Consider the following 21,931-nt stretch of genomic DNA (forward strand, 5'->3'; position numbering starts at 1 on the left):
AATCTGTGGATTCAGCCAATGTGTCTCCTCTCTCTCTCTCTCTCTCTCTCTTTGTCTCAAGCTTCTCAGCTCCTCCAAACTGCCAGGTATGGGAGTCCTCCTCGGTTGCTCTCTTCACAGTCCTGCTGGACTCCAGGATGTCTTTTCCTATTTGTGTCTTCACCATCAAGCTGTGAGCACCCGTAAGGTAGGAACCCTGCTGAAGCTCGGATTCTGGAGCCAGACCACCTAAATTGAACCCTACCACTATTATTTCCTGTATGTGTGACCATAGCTGTAACTTAACCTCTGTGGACCTCATTTCCTCAAGTTCATATTTGTAAGTACAGATTGTGGGACTATGAATTACATGAAAAGCACCTTGAACAATTGATGCCTACCATGGTAAGCACAGTGTACTCAGGAAATGCTTTTGCGAAAAAGGAGAAACAGATTCCTTGGTGGGAAAATTTGTATTCTTTGCATCTCTCCCAAAACCTAGCTCAGTGATGAACAGATTTATATATTTTCTCTCACTGAGTTTATTGGTACATTTTAGGTATACAGTACAGTTACATTCATCATTGGGATCTTGTACCTTTACATGACAGGTCTTGGTTCTCATTTTCTCCCATTATCCCTGCCCTCCCTTCACCACCTCCTCCTTTCCCTATTTGCAAAGACTTTATTTCCAATTTTTTCATTTTCTCATATATCTTTTCTTCTCCCTTATTTCCTTTCCCCTACCCTTCCCACTTTCCCTACACCTTTAGCCCCTTTCTTCCTATTTTACATGGTAAATTATCGCATTAGGATCTTATGTACCATTATAGTTTTTCACACCAGAGAAACTATTCAGTATTTATACACTTGTGACTTATTTATTTCACTTAGGGGTATATCTTCAATATGTATCCATTTTCCTATGAATAAATCTAATTTCTCTTTATGGCTGAGTAGTATTCCATTTTAGAGAAAAACCACATCTTCTTTATGCAGTCTCCAACTGATGGGCAAATGGGCTGTTTCCAAGCTTTAACTATTACAAACTGCCGCTATAAACATAGGTGTGCATATATCACTTGATATTATTCTTTCAATTCTTTTGGAAAGATTCCTGGCAGAGGGATGGCTGGGTCAAGTGGAACCTCTAGACCTAGCTCTTTGAGGTATCTTCATATTGATTTCCATAGTGGTTGCACCAGTCTGCACTCCCACCAATAATGGAGAAGGGTTGCTTTCTCCCCACAATCTGCCAACATTTGTTATTGTGTGATTTCTTGATAGCAGCCATTCTTTGTGGGGTGAAGTGGAATCTCAGTGTTGTTTTCATCTGCATCTCTCGAATGACCAGTGATGTGGAGCATTTTTTCATATAATTATTTGCTGGTTTTGCTTCTTTGTCTGAGAAATGTCTGTTCATTTCAGATGCCCATTTTTTAATCAGGTCTTTATATTTGGGGAGGTTGGTTGTTTTGACTTCTTTATATATTCTAGGTAAGAGTCCTTTGTCTGAGGAGCAGCTGGTAAAAAATTTTTCCCCACATTGTAGATTGTTACTTCTGTTGATGGTTTCTTTTGCAGCGCAGAAGCTTTTTAATAAGATGAGATCCCAGTTGTTGATTCTTTCTGCTAGTTCCCGTGCTACTGAGGATTTTGTTCATAAAGTCTTTTCCTATGCCAATGTCTTCCAGAGTTCTGCCTAACTTATCTTCCAGCAAATTTGGTGACTTTCTAAATATTTAGATCTTTAATACACTTGGATTTTAGTTTAGTGCATGGTGAAAGATAAGGGTCTAGTTTAATCTTTGGCAGGTTGAGATCCAGTTTTTACAACACCATTTATTAAAGAGAATATCTTACCTCCGGTGAAGATGGTTGGCTCCTTTGTCAAAGATAAGGTAGCTGAGTACATCTGCAGGTGTTTTTGTATCTTCCAATCTGTTCCACTGATCCTCAAGTCTGTTTCTTTGCCAGGACCATGCTGTTTTTATCACAGTGACTTTGTAGTATAGTTTTAAATTGGGAATTGCTATACCTGCTGCCATGTCTCTGTTGCCTAGGATGGCTTTTACTATTCCAGGTCTCTTCTGGTTCCAAATGAATTTTTGGATTCTTTTTTCTAGTTCTGTGAAATATACTATTGCAATTTCAGTTGGCATTGCATTGAATCTGTATAGAAGTTTTGGTAGTATGGCCATTTTAGATTTATATTTAAAGAAACAATGCAGTGCAAAGATTCCACCTAAAATTGAGAAAGAGTCATTGAGGTAGTTTTCCTGAACCCAGTGGGAAATTTTTCATGGTCAGAAATGTTTCTGCTTCTCCTGAAGTTGCTTCATTTATTTTTCACAAGCAATTTAATTTACCAACACAGAAAAGACCCACGAGATTCCTATGAACTTCACCTCCTATTAAAAAAAAGTTTGAAAAGGAACAGTGAATGGAGATGTGAAAGAATCTGTCTACCACTTCTAAAATATTGATTGGCTTTCTGCATGATGTATGATGCTGTCATCAATGTTTTCATAAGCTTGGAGCCATTCTTTATTAATGACTCACACAAGCATTAAACTTTGAAGCTTATCATTGGTTTGTGAAACATGCCCAAGAATCAGCAATAAACAGGCATAAGCCTGTCTTAAATATTATGGGTGATGGATATGTGGTATGGATAGTTCCATTTGGATTAACACCAGTGTTACCTAGAAACAACTTATTCTATACAAGATTGCACTGGTTTTCTGTCAAATTTTGTTTATATGTACCTCACCTATGAACTCTTATATGAATTAACTTCCATAAACATAAAGGTAAGATTTCAACTCTTAAGACTGGAATAAAAGAGCACTGGAGTAAAATGTTTTCAAAAGTCAAAATCTGAGTCCTATGTCTCTTTTCTTGTGAACCATAATCATTTAATATCTCTGAAATGAACCTTGCCTACATTGGATGATTACTGTAACCATTTATTCACTCAGGAAGCTTTTATTGGGCACCTACTGTGGACTAAGCTGAATGTAAAGTGTTACAGTAAAAAAAGATAAAGATGACATCATCTCCCAAAGAAATACATTAATAGAAACTGCAAAATGGATGTTATTAATATATTATTATAAATATAGTTGTAGCTGTTAATGAAAGATAATAATGTCAATCTTTTAGTAGGTGCTGAGTTTTTGGATTGTTTTACCACCTACTCTACAGGAAAGAATTTACTTTCATCTCTGTTTCCTCTGTTTTAATTTTACCTCTCCTGAAGGGCTGCCTCTGACCATCCTATTTGAGATATCCTTCCCTTTATTGTTATCTTTTAAAACCATAGTATTTGTTTGTTTCCTTCATAGTAAATACTTGTGATTACATACTAATTGTTTGTTTTCCTGATTATTGTTTATTACTGCCACTAAACATCCATTCTATGAAGTCGGGGATTTTATTCTTACTATCTTATTCTCACCAGTACCTAGCAGAGTACCTGGAGCATAGTAGTAAATATTTTATCCATAACTGAATGAATACATACACAATCATATTACAAATAGCCAGCCTAATTGAAGAGAAACAGGTATTATCCCTTAAAGGTAATAAGACTGAAAGTGAGTCCATGAAGAATTTTTATTCAAATTCTTGGTTAGTCTTAGTCTGCAATTTGCTATCTATTCAGCAGCATAGGCAGGGCCGGGGATTTAGCTCAGCGGTTCGGTGTCCTGCTTCGCAAGAGCAAGGACCCAAGTTCGATCCCCAGTACCAAAAAAAAAAAAAAAGCATGAGAAGCAAATAATTCATCATATATTTTGTTCAATTCTTATTTTTCTTAAAAATTCTTTCCAAGTATATGTCACTAAACCCAGTTCACAGATAAAACTAAACCTCAAACAGGACACTAGATCAGAGTATAGTTAGTTGGTAGATGCCAGAGCTGTTGTTTGGTATATGTTTTTGTTCTGAGGGGGTGGGTTGTTCATTTTTTTATCACTTCATCCCTACAAACTGATAAATGTCCTCTCTTCTCTGTCTTTAGATCCTAGGAATAAGAGAAGTGAAAAATGTTTTGAAAATTTCCCTTACAGCCATAATTATCACAGAAACTTCAGGCTGAATTGGTTTGCAAAAACTCCTCTGGTGGTGTACGAGCGCCATCTGATGCCCAGAGGCAGAGCGGCTGCAGACTCCGGTTCTGGTTACAGGTTTGACATGCAGACTAGGAAATATCATCAAAATACAGGGCCCTATACAGGAATCCTCAGCAGTGACATATTTAAAAGATCCACTATAAGTTCTTAACATCTCAGCTGTAAATTTTATTGCAATATTTTCTTTATATGGATTTCACTTTATGTTTATGACCTGAGATATATTAATTTCCAATTTCATTTATTCAACTTACTAGGGAACATTGCCCAGGTTTGAAAAACCTCCAGATCACTAAAGATATGGAAAATTTTAGGAATCATTGCCCCTGTAGGAAAATCCTATGAGAGATAACCAAGTGAGTAAGTTAGGAAACACTGAAGGTGGGAAAGCCTTATTTCAAAATGCCAAATTCACGTGAGTCTCCAAGCTATTTTATGTATTTCTATCACTTGTACCCTCTTTTCCCCTGTACTTTAGAATGTGAATTCAAAATAAAATGGTTTTCTCTGGAATATATTTGAATGGAATTGAAAAGTATGAAGAAAGCCACCTTTATTTCCTCATTGAGTTTATTGGTACATTTTAGATATACAGTACAGTTACATTCATCATTGGGATCTTGTACCTTTACATGACAGGTCTTGGTTCTCATTTTTCCCCTTATCCCTGCCCTCCCTTCACCCACTCCTCCCTTCCCTATTTACAAATGCTTTATATCCATTTTTTCATTTTATCATGTTTTTTTCTTTTCCCTTAATTCCTTCCCCTACCCTTCCCACTTCCCCTACACCTTTAGCCCTTTTCTTCCTATTTCACATTGTTAATTATCTCATTAAGATCTTATGTACTATTATAGTTTTTCATGCCAGAGAAACTATTTGGTATTTATACATGTGCAACTCATTTATTTCACTTAGGAGTATATCCTCAATATGAAGCCACTTTTTTGTTAGAAATACATTCTGAGTTGGCTGTTTGAGTTAACAATAAAAAATAGTTTTGTTAATCCCATGGCAGACATGTTCTGCAAAGATAATTTAAATATGCAGCTTCAAAAGCATATTTAAGCCAGGTATGACAGTATATACCTACAACCCTAGCACTCAGGAGTCTGAAGCAAAAGGAATGCTGTGAGCACAAGGTCAGCCTACAGAGACCCTATTTCAAAAAACAAAAGAAAAGTACATTTAAGTAAAGATAGTATGCAATAATTAGGTAATTGCATCATGTACAACTATTTAAAACTGATTTTAAAACTTCACATATCAAATATAAATCTAAGAAAGAATATTTAATTTGAATGTAATACAAGTGAAGAAGAAGGAAAAGACAAAGAAGATGAAGAAGGAAAGCAAACAAAGTCAAAGAGGAAGGGGAGGAGGAGGAAGAGCACAAGGAGGAGGAGGACGGGGATGAGGACGAGAAGGAAACAAAAGCACTGCCCTTGAAAACCAAAGCAAAAATTTGTCCTAGTTGTCAATTTCAATACTTCTCATATCTGGGCAAGTCATTAGGTGGTTTTTCTTTTTGTGCCTTACAAGGTTCTCAATCCTTAACCAAGTGGCCAAAACCTAAGCTCTTCCAAAAACAGCCCCTTTCAGAGCTTCAGATTTCAGAACCTCTTTGCTATACCCTCACCACAACTTGGGCTTTGTTATTGATTTGTATTTTCTGGTCTGCTTCTTCCTCCTTTCCTTGACTTTCTTTTCTAATTTAATATCCTTTCCTTAGTAACCAAGTATCTACAACTCAACCTTCAGATATGACAAAATGGTGTCTTATTCCCCAATAAAAATAATATCCCAGCTCTCCTCCTGCCTCCCTCTCCCCTCTGAATGTCACATACCCCAAACAGCACTCCACGAAACACTAAATATATAATAGGTTTTCAGGGGAAAGGATCATGGTCATAATAAATGTGGAGTATTCTGAATACTCTAATTTACCTCCTAGTGGCATTTTCAACTCAACATATCCAATTCTGCACCCATAGCTTTCCCCTTCCCATGCTGTTCACTCTGTATTTCCCACGTTTATTTATTTATTCAGAACCTTTTTGTGCATGTGTACCAAGGATTGAACTCAGGACCTTACACTTGCCAGGCAGGCACCGTGCCACTGAGTTAAATCCCCAGCCCAATTCAGAACACTTTTTATATGCTTTGATGCCTATATTATCTCATTTTTCTCTACAAACTCATGAGAGTCACTATTATTTTCCAGATTTTCAGGGGATAAATGAAATTAGAAAAATGACATATATTTTCCGCAGTCCCCAAGACTGTAAGACTGAGAGCCAGAGTTGAGACTGGTTCTAGCTAATTCCAAAGCCATAGGCTGTAGATGGCCAAAAAGAATGCTGAAATTAGACAATCTTTACACACTTCATAGTGTAAAGTCTGGCATATAGTCTGCAATAAGTGATCTTTGAAATACAAAATATTTATTTATTGTCCCATATATTCAAGGCATTAAGCTAAGGATTAAGAGAGAAAATCTTTTTAAAAAACTAGCAATAGCCCCTTCTCCTAAAGAGCTATTATCTAATTTAAGCAAACCATATAGGCAAGGTTCAAAAGAGAGTGATCATCGCCATCATTCTCAGCAATATTCTGAAAGTTCTAATCAAAATAATTAAGTCCTAGCCAAGATACAGAATAAAAAGTTTGGAAAAGAGGAAATGATATTATTTTCAAGCATATGATCTTTGGAGCTAAAAACATCAACTTTAAGTATTTTCCTAAAAACAAAGTTCAGTAAGATGGTAAGTTATAAAATTAATATACTAAAGTCAATAATTGTTCTAAATACCAAAAATACAAATAATAGAACATAATGGAAAAAGATTCCATTTCTAACAAAAGATGTCCATGCATCCACATAAGAATTGTTGTAACCCAATGGGGGAGTTGATCAGTGCAATGCCACTAGGTGTGATCAATCCCCATCGATGGAGTAAACTTTTTTATTTTACTTCCAAAAAAAAAAGAATTGTGAGAAAAATATGTGGGGAAAAATTTAAATTCTTCTAAAATATATAAAAGATTACTTCATAAATAATTCAAAAGATTGTTTCTAGATGAGCCTGCTCAATATTTTTCAATACTTCTTAAATCATATATTTAAAACCATTCCAATTTTAAAAACTCAACTTTTTTTGGAATGTGGAAAATATTATCAAGTGCACAAAAATACAAGATTAGCTAGGAATTACTAAAGAAAAAAGTAACACAGTGAGACCTGTCCTTCCAGATAATGAAACACAATACTGAAGAAACTATACCATAAAGAACAAACAAATCAATAACGGAGAACCCAGAAGTAGAACTAAGACCATGTTTGGTAAAAAATGATATTTAAAATTAGTGGAGAAATGATGAAATATTTCATAATCATCTTATACAGTAGGCTAATCCTTTGATAAATACAATGCATTCCTTACTTCACTGATTACTTCTGCTCCCAACAGGGCAAGATGCCAAATTTGAGGGCTTAAATACACAGTTTATTTGGTTCACTTTTTGGTGGGTCAGCAATTTAGACTGCTCTCAGCAGAGTAGCTATTTTTTCTGATTTCGGCTGGACTCATTTATAAGTCTAACACCAGTTACCGCTCAGGTGATACCTTGGCTAGAGACCAACTGTCTTTGGTCTCATTCAGATCTCTGAAACATGGTTCCCTGTCTCAGAGGGATTAACATCTCATCACATGGCTCAGTATGATTCTAAGGGAAAAGCAAAAGCAGGAAAGGCCTTTGAAGACCTAATCTTTGAACTGACACAATGTCATTCCCACTACATTCTACTGGTAAAACAAGTCGTGAGAACAGCCTAGATTTAAGAAAGGGGGAATGAAATTCTATCTCGTGATGGACAAACAGAACAACAAAGTCATATGGCCAAGAAGTGTTCATACCGGTATTGGGTTCATACGGAAGTTACATCATATTGAGCAGCCATGAGCACGAGCTGTATGAACAAGGTCACAGGGGTAGTGGGAGTGGGCCATAGGGTGATTGAGCATGGAGAGGGGCAGAAGATGGAAGAGGGTAGGTCACATTGGACTTTGTAAAACTGACTTCTCTCTGGGTGAAATGGTTTTGAAGAGAGAATGACTTGATCTGACTAATTATTAAAAGAATGTCTCTATTTTGTGAAAAACAGACTATTTTAATAAAATGGAGTACTACTCAGCCATAAATTATGATAGAGACATTTATAGCTAAATGAATGCACACTGAGGCAATACTCTTTTTTTTTTCTGGTTTTTTTGAGACAGGGTCTCACTATGTAGTTGAGATTGACCTGGAACTCACTATGTAGCCCAGGCTGGTCTCGAACTCACAGCGATCATCCTGTGAGGCAATACTCTTAAGTGAAACAAGAGTCACAGGAGAATGTGACTCAATGGTTCTGCCACCAGTGTTGTAAGCACAAGGATCTGAGTTCTATCACCGGTACAAAAAAAAAAAAGATAGATCATGTATAGGTACAAATTCTCAATGATGAATATGATCATAGTGTATACCTAAAATGTATCAAGAAACTTAATGAAATAAAAGTGTATATATAAATGAAATAAAAATTACACACACACATGCACACACAAAGATGGCCAAGTTAGGAAGCCCCTGAGGCAAGTCAGGAGAGAAATGGTAGTAGATCATACTTATTCTACAAGATAGAAGAAAGTATAATTGAAAGGGTGACCCAGTCTGGTTCAAAGGAATTTTTTCTTCTCAGATTTTACTATTGTAAACTTCTTACAAACAGAGATGAAAATGTCTCTGAGGACAGTAATCACTTGAGTAGCAGCAATACATGGGAAAGGTCATCTAGATACAGGTTTTATATAAATCATTTGGGAGCAACTTTACTAGCAATTGCTCTATTTTACATTTAATTTGTGCCTGACCTTGTTAACACCTACAGCACACTGCATCTGTAAGAGCCAAACGAACACAGATAAAAAGCTTTCTTTATACTTGCCCAATTTCCTGAAAAGAGGGACAAAAATAAATGTGATTACTAATTGCTTTGCAATTTTTTTGAGTGATTTAAAATTTTTAAATGCTTTCATTGACCTAACATTAAAAAGACTTGTCATGTAGAGGTACAAGATCCCAATGTAACTGTACTGTATCCCTAAAATGTACCAATAAACTCAATTAAAAAATAGTTGGCTTTTTGAATTTCTGCTAAATCACTGACAACCAATGAATTCAATGTCTTCCTCACCAAAGCAACACTATTCCCTTTAGCTGAACATTGCAGTTTACTTCTTTCAAGGGTGAGCAACTCTTAAACAAGGGAGAATCTAAATACATCAGGGTATAATAATGACAGAATTATTGCCAGTAGGATGAAGTTGGGTACTACTAAAGAAGATATGTGAAAGACATTTGCTTACACTATTTGAGGTTTCCTGCTATTTATCCATTTCTCAACACATTATCCCAGCTAATAAAAAAATTATAGGATGAATTTTTAAATGCAAAAAATTAATGCAGTGAATAATTTTTCTTTTTTGTGTGTGAATAATTTTTCTTAATTTGTGCTTTATAGCTTAGATCATATTTGAGTGCTTAAATATCATGAGGAGGTATGTTATTTTATTACTCAGAAGTTTCTCTCATAAGAAACTTTTTCTCTTCTTTTCTTTTCACCTATCGCCCTTTCTCTCAATTTCTCTCTTCCCTCCACTTCCAGTCCATTTAAGAGGAACAAGGAGGGCACGCTCACTTCAACTCCTCCCTCTTCGAAGAGCAGATGTTACTTTATGCCATAAGGTGTTTAAGGGTTCGCCTCAACATGGGTATGCCTAGCCAATTTTGGGATCGATATTAGGAAATCCATTTGCCCACAGATATTAGTCATATTCTCTAATTATCTCCTTGGTTAGTAATTAAGATGATTTCATGGATCTCTGTATACTGACTCTTTGGCTTTTCTCAGTTGTTCAGAATTTGGGAAATTAAGAGGGAATTTGATATATTGGAACTCTTTAGAACCAAATGATACATTTTTCATTCTCCTTGCTCTTCAGTTTCAACCAGCTCACTCATTCCTCCATTCATTTAACACACAGTTATTTATTGACAGCCATATTTGGCCCTCATTGCTTAGCAGAATATTCTACAGATTACTAACACAGCTTTCTCTCTAAACTGGACTTATCCTTACCTTGTCTGCAGTGCTGAAGGCAAGAATAAAAAGCAAATCCTCATCACATGTGTTCTTAATGTAATGCTGGGTTCCAATGGGGAAAAATATCACATCTCCAACGTGGATGTTAAATTCTATAGTACTCTGAGTATTAATAATACCCACCTAAGGGAGAAAATCATGTTTACATTAAGTACAAAAAGTCAAATACTCATTAAAGATAAATATTAAGAGCAAAGAACAGGTGACTAAAAGACATGTGCTTATATGAGGACTTCTTAGTGACAGTAAAGTCCAGAAAATAGAGGCCATCTTTCACAAAAATTTCTGTTCAGAGATAGAGCCCCATGAAAATAAAAATATACTTAGGTAAATATTATTAATTTCACCCAGAAAACAAGTTTATATCAGGAGTATCCTGGACCAGCTGGAATATATAGCCACCATATTGGTATTTCACACCTTCCCAGCTACAGCTATTCACATTATACTGAGAAGCAAATGGCTATTTCACAGTATCACAAAGAGCAACCAATTCCACTTTGCATTACCTGACAGTGCAAAACTCTCAAAACCTAAGCAAGTATTTCAGACCTTCCATTGAAAGTGGTAAGTCTTTATCACTTCTAATATATTGTTAGTTTCATTCTCACACACATCTTGAATCTTTCTGACTCATCCAACTTGGAGACCATTTGACAGGGTCTGCGTAGTACCAGCTGTCGAAACTGCCTGGGACAGTCATTGGGACAGTCATTTCATTTTGCTAACAACTGCACTAAAACAATCACAACAAAAAAACCTCCCATTAGCCTCTTTCTGCATTAAAAAAAACACAAAAAATGTTTACAGAGAAATTACCTTTCCGCAGCCACTTAATACATATCCCATTTCATTTGCATTAAAATGAAAATGTGGTTGTCGTAATCCATTGTTGTAAATTCTGAGTGTACTCAAACTGAGAGCATTTTCATGCTTAATAAAGAAACAGAAATCCAGTTATTTTGTCAACATGCTACTTAAAAACTTAATTCATATAATCATGAAAATAACTCATATTTATGCATCTCTGAGAATATGCAATTTTTTATGACCTTAACACTTATCCCTTGCAACAATCTTGTAAGGTCCACAGTACTATTCTCTTTTGTTTTACTGGTGACTGGAAATAAAATCTACGTTGGTAGAGGAATTTACCTATGATCACACAGCTAAGTGGCAGAACTTGAATTTGAACCTATGGAATCTGATGCCACATCTATGCAATATGGTCAGTTGAGCATTTAAAACAAATGAAGAGAGAACTCACACAAGTAACCAGTCTTTTCACTAATGTAACCATCCATGTCACAGAAGTTAAATTCCTAGATTTGCATTGAAGCTTCAATGAATAATTTACATTGATCAAGTCAGCCAATGTTCGGCTAGATCTTTCTTTGCCTTTTGTTCAAAAGAAGCCTGAATCCAATCTAAATCTCATATTTCATCCATGTGAATGCTCATCAAAACATTTTCTCAATTACCTTATTCAGGAATTCACTGAAAATTTTTTCATTGTTGCTTAGGTCATTTCCATTTTTCCAATAATGTGCCTTTTGTATTACTCCTCCTGGAAATTGATATTCTCTTGAACCTGAGTCAGATGAGGTTTAAGAAATTAAATAAGATCAAATACTTCAAAATAGTAAAGTATAAATAGTTAAAAAGGCTTCATAAAACATATCATACCTTTAAGGTCAAAAAAGTATCTACACACAAGGTTATCTGGAGATTGTATGTAACTAGCATTCATAACCAGCTCTGCTAAGTTCTGAGGAAGATTAACCCCTTGGTCTTCTGTTTGCTTATGAAATTTTCTAATGAAACTAATTCCACCTTCAGGCTGAAAAACATAAGAAACTATATAAGATAGTTGTGGGACATTCCACAAATTATAGTAATAGAAATGTTGGCAGCTGAGAGTAGGATGGCATTAGTACCACTGTGATTCTCCATGACCCAGGCAAAACAGCTGACTTCAGTTGACTTTATTCTCGTAACCCTTGTAAAGATCCCTTAAATTTTTAGTATTTTGCTTTCAAATAATTGGTATTTTATGGTAAATAAAAATCCTGCAAAAATACACATTGGTTCACATCCTTACCAATATTAGCTCTGATAAATCGTTTCTCTTTTTTCTCCCTATAGCACTAGACTACTAGAATATTGTAAAATAGTCTCAAAAACTTATCAAGAAGATTCCTGAGCTTACCACAGAAATCTTTCCAGTTGCCCATCATTGGCCATCACAAATTCTTTCCCTTTTGCAACATCATCATCCATTTTCTAGCTTCCATACCTGACCCTCTGTACCCAGTCCCAGCCCCATTATCAGTCATCCCACTGCCCCAGTAACACTGTAAACATTTGAAGAGGTCAAGGGCAGGAAATTTAGCTCAGTGGTGCCACCACCTGCCTTGTAAGTATAAGATCCCAAGTTTGCTCCCTGGTACCAAAAAATAATAATAATAACATTTGAAAAGTTCATTTATACTTAAATAGGAGTAACATGTTCTGCTGTGCTATTCCATCATAGGGTGACAATAAGTAACAATAATGTATAGTACATTTTTAAAAGCTAGAAGAATGGATTTAAGAGTTTTTGCCATTAAAATGGTCAATGTTTATGGATGAGGACATGTTTAATGATTTAAACATCATACAATGTGTGTGTATCAAAATACCACATAGTACCCCATTAACATGCACAATTTTGTTGTAAGTATCTGCATAAAATAAATTTTAGGGGCCAGGGATTTAGCTCAGTGACACTGAGCCTGCCTTGCAAACATAAGGTCCTGAGTTTGATCCCCAGTACCTCAAAAAAATAAATACATAATTTTTTTAAAATAGCAATTCTTGTTGGGTTCTCTGCATGAGATCAGGAAAAAATTATTCCAATATCTGCAACAAACTTTACCCACAGAAAGAATGAGTAAACTTATGATTTTTTTCAGGATATAAATTACAGCAATTTTTCCATTGATTATATCACAATCTCCTGCTAACACATTGTAGTTTTCTAAGGAAGCCCTCCATAAAGAAAAACAAAAGTAACTCAATTTCAGCAACTTTTGTCTTTAGTAGGAATACAAAATACACTTTTGAATCCATGACTCAAATGTTACCATACGTATGAGCAAATTTCTTCTGGATATGTGCTGATTGTTACCTTAGAAACAAATAGTTCTACTATCCTTGTGACTACATTATAAATATCTTCATGGTGAGAGGCATTTTCAAAATTGGTACATACCTTAAGAGACCTGGAAGCAATGTCTTCAGGTGTAGAGAAAAATACATCATCGACATCCAGAGTCTGCAGTTCATCATGTGTAGAAAAGAAGAGTAAGAAAAAGCAGTCTTCATTACCCACGTTCTTAATCCAGTGCAGGGTATTTTTAGGGAAGAAGATTACTTGGCCAGCTGTGACATTGTATGTGGTAGCTACTTCACCACCATCATCAACCACCCCAATCCATGCTGTACCCTGAAATATAAACAGAGAAGCATCCCATTTCACTTTAGAGCGATTTTTTCTTCATCTTTTTTCACTGCCACTTTCTAAGGTATTATTTTAGACTTTTTTCCTATCACCACCAGCCTATGAAAATTTAATGTGTGTGCACTTTCCAGCTAAGACCTGACCATAATTTTAATAATAAGAAGAAGAAGACCTAAACCTTGGTGCTTTTATTATTTCAAGTATTCATATAAGCAACTTACCTGATTCAATTCAATTATTCCTATATCAACCCTATGAAGCATAACACTTTATTATCCCCACTTTACAGGTGAAAAAACTGAGTTTAGAAGAACATTTTCTCAAGGCTATTCATCTAAGTCAATGGTGAAGCTGGGATTTGGACCTAAGCAGTCTGGCTCCAAAGTCTACACTTTCATCCATATTATACCAGACTTTAACTCTGCTGATAGAAATTCTATACTTTCTCACATTTTTTACGCTATTCCTCAGTGTTATCTTTTAAGGTAATTAGAGAAGATACTATTATTTCTGTTTTACCAGAAATTCATGTTCACATACTGTAATATTTACATAGGTAGATGAAAAAGAAGTCTTTAAAACAGGTATAGAAAGACCATAACTGAATGTGATAAAAGCTATATATGGCAAACCTTTAGCCAGCATCACACTAAATGAGACAAAACTAAAAGTATTCCCCCTAAAATCAGGAGTAAGACAAGGATGTCCACTATCGCCTCTTCTGTTCAACATAGTGCTTGAAACATTAGCCAGAGAAATTATGCAAAAGAAAGAAATAAAAGGGACACATATAAGAAAGGAAGAACTCAAATTATCATTATATGCAGATGACACGATACTCTACATAGAAGAACCAAAGATTAGTAAAAAGTTAGTATGAGAATTAGTAATGAACTTTAACAATGTAGCAGGATACAAGATCAACACACAAAAGTAATTTGCATTTGTGCACATAATTAATGGGATGAGAAGGAAACTGTGAAAATAATATCATTCATAGTAGCTTCAAGAAAAATGAAATATCCAAAGTGTTTGTAAATAGGGGAGGGTGGAGGGGGTGAGGGAGAGCAGGTGTATGGGGGAAAAATGAGAGCCAAGATCTGTCATGTAAGGGTACAAGATCCTAATGATGAATGTAACTGTACTATATACGTAAAAAGTAACAAACTCAGTAAGATTAAAAAAAAATGAAATAACCAGGAATTAACCTAAGCAAGGAAGTGAAAGACCTCTATAAAGAAAGCTATAGTATTTTGAAAAGGAAATTGAAGAGGACATCAGAAAATAGATAGATGCCCCCTGCTCCTGGATATGCAGAAATCAATATTGTCAAAATGGCTATACTCCCAAAACTGTTGTACAAATTCAATGTAGTCTCAATCAAAATACCAACAGCATGCTTTATACATCTAGAAAAATCAATCCTAAAATTCATATGGAGCCAAAAGAGAACCAGAATAGCAAAAAAAATTTTGGGCAACAAGGGCAAAGCAGGAGGCATAGCAATACCTGACTGTAAGCTATACTACAAAGCAATAATAATAAAAACAGCATTGTACTGAAACAGTAACAGATACATAAATCAATGTGCCAGAATTGAGGATAAAGAAACTTCCCCAGACACATTCAGATATTTGATCTTTGACAAATGGGCCAAAAGCATATGTTGAGGGAAAGCCTATTCAACAAGTGGTATTGGGGAAACTAGTTATCTGTATGTAGAAGATTGAAACTGGACCCTTATCTCTCATCATGTACTAAATTAAAATCAAAATGGATCAAAGGTCTAAACATTACAATAGAAGCATTAAACCTACTAGAAGATAAAATAGGTAAAACACTTGAAGACATAGGTATAGGAAATGGTATCTAAACAGAACTTCAATTGGACAAGAAATAACAAACAGCAGAATCAACAGATGGGATTATATCAGACTAAAGAGCTTCTGCATGGCACAAGAATTAATCAGTAGAGTGAAGAGAAAACCTACAGAATAGGAAAAGTTTTGCCAGAATTTCAGACCAACGGCTAGAATATGCAAAGAATTCAAAAAAATTAAACTACCTAAAATTAAACTTCCAGTCAACAAATGGAGAAGAGAAATGAACAGAGGAAGAAATACAAATGATCAACAATTATATGAAAAAATGTTCAACATCTCTGGCCATTAAAGAAATGTAAATTAAAATAAGATTCTATCTTATTCAAGAAAGAATGGTAATCACTAAGAAATCAAACAATAACAAATGCTAATGAGGCTGTGTTGCAAAAGGAACCCTCCTTCATTGTTGGTGGAAATGTAAACTATTATAATAACCATTATGGAAATCAGTATTCAGATTTCTCAAAGAACTAAAATTAGAAATTCTATATGACCCAGTGATCCCCCTGCAAGTTATCTTTCTCAAAGAGATTAAGTACTCATATTACAGCAATACATACCAATGTCTACAGCAGCACAACTCATAATAGCTAAATCCTCTAAACAGCCTGAATACCCATCAACAGATGACGAAAGAAAATGTGATATCTATGTACAAGAGAATAAGAATGGCAGATCTGAGATATTTGTAGGACAAGGATGCAAGTGGAAAATAAAATGTTGAGTGAGGTAAAGTACAAACAAAGAAAATAATAAAGGATAGATAGAAGGGGACAAGGAGATGGATCTTTTGCAATAGGGAAATGGTCCAAAGGAAAAAGCATGAAGAGTGATGTGGAGGGGAAGGGGAAATAAGTAAAATAAAGATATGCCATGTACAGGACCCTCATAACTTCAATTAATAGAAACATTATATGCCATAACTTGAGTTAAGATTAATAATACCAACAAGAATGAAAAATGAGATAGGGCAGTTGAGGAGGATGGAGGGAAATGGAGAGGAGATTTTTAAAAATCAACCTGTGGTATGTACATGTAACCACTCCCCAAGAAGACTGTAAACTGCATGAACTACGAACATGTACTAATAAAATAATTTTTTTTTAAGTCTTTGTTTTGTTTATACAGACATGTATAATATGGATGCAGTTGGGAATTAAAGAGAAAAGGTGAACCTTTAAAGAGCTCTCTCCAAAGAAGGACAGGAATACCTATTTATTCTTCTCAGGGCATCAACATGGTGGCTGATGGGACCCTTACAGTGGTGAACAGGCCAGGCACACCAGCAACCTCACCTGCCTTGCTTCTCAGGCCCCACCTCCAAGGGATCTTGAAGATGCTCAGAGGCAGAAGCAGTCTACATGAGTGAGAGCAGCAGAAAAACTTTTTTTTTCATTCTATTTGTTGGTTTCTTGCCCTAACTATAAGATTCAGTGATCTCACAGTCAGTGATTTTCCTGGGATCTAGAGAATAGTCAACACCATATAGTCCACATTTAGATACTCACATTACAAACTCTCTCTGGACTCCAAAACAGCCTCCCTAGACTAAGCTGGAATCCAGAGCCTGCTGTCCACTCCAGCATGCTCCAGGTCAGTCTCTCTAGTGGAGAGTTTGCTGTAGAGATCCCCCTCCAGAAAAGCCTATTTAGCTATCTTTACTTTCTCTTTATTCTCTAATACTGCTTAGCAAGAATATAATAAGTAATCTTTGGGAGAGTATCCCTTTTACATATTTTATATCTATGGAAAAAAACAAAAAGTCAGAAAATAACGACATTGTCCTAGGCCAGCCAACAACTTTAAATATTTACATCCAAATATCCACAAATATATATGAATATATATAGATATATATATATCTATATATATGTATCTGAATATATATATATAGATATATATATATATATTAGAAAAATTCCCAATCTCTCTGAGCCTTTCATGAGAAATAAAGATTTGGTTTCATATAGACAAATATAACCTCTCTTCTTGTTATAAATTCTAAAACTGAATTAACTGTCCAAATAAGAAAAGGTAGGGGAGTCAACAATAACAAAAAAATACACCATAAAATTGGCTGCACATCTGTTAAACAGATCACCAGAGTAAGACAAAACTCTGCATGTTCTAGAAAAGCGTAGCTGCTACTGTTTCCCCAGGACCCAGAAGAAATGTTATTTGGAATTAACAAATAATTTGAAATTCAAGTAAGTACACTTATCTCACCTCCATCTATCTGTATTTCACTTGACTTCAGAATATTGTGAAAGGTCTAAACCATAAAAGGGCATCCAATTGGCCTCACATTGGAGACTCCCAACTGAACATCAGCAAACTAGCTTGTTATTCTGACTGCTGCTTTTTTCTTTACAGGAAAGCTGCTGTTTCTTTGATCATTAGATCAGAGATGCCAATTTTAGCTTCAGCTCAGAGGACTAAATAGTAATATTATTTTAACAATAGTGTGTGAAATATAATTTCATACTGAATAAAAATGTTCAAAGTAATTAAACATGCAGATGCTCAGAGGCATTGCTAACCAATCTAACTGAATCTAATTCAAAGTCTGGATATTTGTCTAACAATTTAAGTAGATGTTAAGTAGATTTTGTAACAACTTAAAGAATACCCTGAGGACATACAAAATAGATGCTTAAAAGCAGAGTGTGGGTGGAGCAGTTATACCTGTACCAGATAGCCATGTTCATTAGCATTAAAGTGCCAGTGAGGGGCCCGGATGCCCTGGCTTTTTATTCTCAGAGTCCCCAGAGTCATCTCTGATTTCTGATTGTTCAAGCTGGTGCCAAAGGCCTCTTCTTCATCACTGAGATAGTCTTTGATATTGTTCCTGTACCGGGCCCACTGGATTGCACCACCAGGAAACTCAAACACCTAAAAAAATCATAAACAAGCAACCATCAGCATGGAGGCCATCTCCTAAGGAATGTGAGAGCACCAGGACCTACCTACAGAGTAAGAAGAAGGAAACAAGGAAAAGGCAATGGCAGTGAAGTTAATTCTGGAGTTCTGAAGGCAAGGAATAGGTCTGCCCCAGGTCAGCAAAGTTAATAGTGATATACTCAATGCTACCAGTCTAAAACCTGTTAGACATAAAAAGAACACCTAACTTGGCAGATGAATAGAAGGTTTTCCATTTATTTATATTATATGAAATAGTCCCCTCCAGTTAGACACACAGAATTATCTACTGAAGAAATTTCTGCCGGAGGCCCAAATCAACCCAACTGTCCTTCTGTATCCTCCATCTCCTTTCCTCCTGTTGCCTTTCCAATAGACAACAAAGCTTAACAACATGCCGTGGAAAGATGATTTTGAAATAATTATTTAGAAAATTACTTTTCCTAATATTATGATTCATACCTTTGACTGCAGTAAATGGTTAAGAAACTGGAATTTGGGGTCAACAGCCTTTTGTACTTTGGGAACTACTGTTGTTTGTAGAGGCCAGGCAGGTTCAATCTGAACATTTAAGTGAGGCTGGGAGTTAAGGTAAACCAAGGAGACAATCAATATTCCCATTGCTGCGGTGGCAAAGCAGGCCAAGAGACATGTGAGGAAAATGTTCACTAATGACCACTGCTTCTTCTTTTCCTAAGAGAAATTAGGAAGTCATTATTCTCTATTCATGGTATATTAGAAATAGTACCTCATTATGTAGGGGAAAAAATGAATCCTCCTACACTACTGGTGAGAATGTAGATTAGTATATCAACTATGGAAATCAGTATAGAGGTACTTCAAAAAACTAAAAGTGGAATTGCTAAATGACCCAGCTGTAACACTCCTCAATACACACCCAAAGGAACTAAAGTCAGTATACTACAGGGGTACCTATATACCCATGTTTATGGAAGTACAATTCACAATAGCCAAACTACAGAATCAGCCTACATGCTGATTAGTGAATGACTGGATAAAGAAAATGTAGCATATATACACAATGGCATATAATTCAGCTGTAAAAAAGAAGGAAATTATACCATTTGCAGGAAAATAGATGTAACTAGAAATCACTGTATTAAGCACAATAAGCCAGATTTAGAAAGTTAAATGTCACATGTTGTCCCTAATATGTAAAATCAAAAGGGGTGGGGAGGAAAACAGAAAACAGACTAGTAGAAAAGGAAGGGAATAAAGATGGGGAGAAGGGGATGCAAGGCAGGTTAATGGGACAATGGACACTCAAAATATATACATGTATGTAATACATTGAAACCCAAACTTCTGTAAAATTAAGATAATATATTTTATATATATATATGTTTAAAAACCAAAACAGTAATCAAGATACAGGCAGACATGAGGGGGTTCATTTGAAGATAACAGAATATAGCCATCTATAAACCAAACACAGAGATCTAGAATGAAACCACCCCTGCTGACATCTTGAGGTTGGAATTCTACTGTTTAACTTTCTCCCTAAAAGAAAAATTACCTCTTCTCTTAATTTCTTAAATTTGTCTTTTTACTAACTTTAACTAAATCTGATTAACAAAATGAAAGAATATCTTTTTTAAAGTAGACTTAAAAGTTATGTTTTATCTCTGGTTTGAATCGGGAGACCATCAGAACAGGAGATACTACCTTTCCTAATAAGATACCTGGCCTATGGCATCTTGCAAGAGCTCTGTGTCAGGGTCCTGGGCTTAACAAGACTCTAGATAGAAACACAGAAATTTTGCAATGGAAAGAATCCTAAAGATTTTAGATTAACCTCTATGTCCCATTTTCTTGGTGAGGCTTAGAAAGGAGCAAATGATTTGTGAAAATCCACCTTGTTATCCGTAACTGAAAATCTAAAAAGAAGTTCTCTCTTGATTCTGGGCTTTTTCCACTAAACCAGTGTTACCACCGCATATCATTTGGGGATCATTAAAATTTAAATTAATTCTGGCAGTCCAACACTCTCAATGGAAAGTTTTAATTTACATAAATCTCTAAGCTCGCATGTTAATTTAAAGAAAAGGATAACATATAACTTCACATATCTCAAAGAGTATTACTTTACTAGACATGGTTAATATTTCTTAATTATTGGCTTTCATCAACATTTCTTAAACTGTTTTTTAACCACATTCTCATTAAGAAATGCAATTGCGGGCCAGGATGTAGCTCAGTGGTGCTGCTTCTGCTTTACAAGCACGAGGTCCTGAGTTTGATCTCCAATACCACAAAAACAAACAAGCAAAAAAAATAAGAAATGCAATTCCTACCATGATCTAGTACAACACACATACAACACACACATGTAAATGCATGCTAAAATACACATGTATCCATACACACCAACATTTCTCAAATAATACTTATATTCTATTTATGTTTAAATGACAATTTCAACCCCTTTATGTATTTTCTGACTAGTAGATTCAACTTGGAGTTAACCTAAATCTTTAAATAGAAGACAAGATAAAATAGTATTCTGCTCCCTCAAGCTGATAAAGAAAGCATTATGAACAGGGACAATAAAAGTCGAGCTGAAAAAAATAAATTAAAAACTTCCCCCTTTAACTTCTCTGATGTTAAATCCATGAACCAGCATGGATAAAATAGTGTCTCTAGTAGGCCCTGATAAAAGTTTTTTACTTGGTGACATTAATCATTAAGTAGCCATTCAAAGTGAGTAAAGCCATTAATAATGACCTAGAGGTTTATGAGAATGAGGCACAGCAGGAAATATTCAGAGCAAGAGATGCTAGCTTTTGATCTCTTGAGGAGTGATGATCTAAAGAGTGAGTGGTTCTTTCCTGAGCTCTGTTAAAGAGTCTTGGGGGGATGTAACCTCACAGTGTAAGTCCCCACATTATCATTCTGGATATGGTGCTCATCTTTCCCACAGACAAAATATTCTGTGCTCCATCTTCATGTATTTCAAATGCTGGGTTGTCCATTGGAAAAAAGGATCAAACAGTTCACTGAAAAAGAAAAAAGGGAGAGGAAACAGCTTTGGAAAACTGGAGAAACTCTTAAGAGAAGACTGAGAACTTGTAGGTAAAAGAGTGCTTATATAGGCTGACATTAAGGAAATTGAATAAGGAAGCTGTGTCTCAAATTGTTATCTTGGTTAAAAAAAAAAACAAACTTGAAAAGACTGTCAAACAAAAGGCCAATAAATGATTTGCTTTGATTCCCAATTCTTTGCTCACTGATAACACACACCAGTAATACTAGTAATACTAATAATAGCTAACATTTACTTCCT

The 21,931-nt window shown here is 35.4% G+C and overlaps 1 protein-coding gene across 1 annotated transcript in view; it reads right to left on the reverse strand.

Annotated features, from left to right (window-relative positions):
- Positions 1–21,644, reverse strand: part of LOC115333223 (uncharacterized) — a 39,740-nt gene extending 18,096 nt beyond the window's left edge. Inside the window, exons 1-8 of the mRNA NM_001371788.1 lie at positions 21,537–21,644; positions 19,090–19,320; positions 18,394–18,600; positions 13,577–13,810; positions 12,010–12,163; positions 11,805–11,914; positions 11,143–11,256; positions 10,300–10,446 (exon numbers count right to left, since the gene is read on the reverse strand). Of these exons, the coding sequence (NP_001358717.1) occupies positions 10,300–10,446; positions 11,143–11,256; positions 11,805–11,914; positions 12,010–12,163; positions 13,577–13,810; positions 18,394–18,600; positions 19,090–19,320; positions 21,537–21,620 (1,281 nt within the window). The 5' untranslated portion in view covers positions 21,621–21,644. The remainder of the gene's footprint in view (positions 1–10,299; positions 10,447–11,142; positions 11,257–11,804; positions 11,915–12,009; positions 12,164–13,576; positions 13,811–18,393; positions 18,601–19,089; positions 19,321–21,536) is intronic.
- Positions 21,645–21,931: the final 287 nt, after the last annotated feature.

The sequence above is a fragment of the Fukomys damarensis genome, unplaced genomic scaffold (genome assembly GCF_012274545.1).
Source record: "Fukomys damarensis isolate Sample0158 unplaced genomic scaffold, DMR_v1.0_HiC HiC_scaffold_30, whole genome shotgun sequence".
NCBI classification, from domain to species: domain Eukaryota; kingdom Metazoa; phylum Chordata; class Mammalia; order Rodentia; family Bathyergidae; genus Fukomys; species Fukomys damarensis.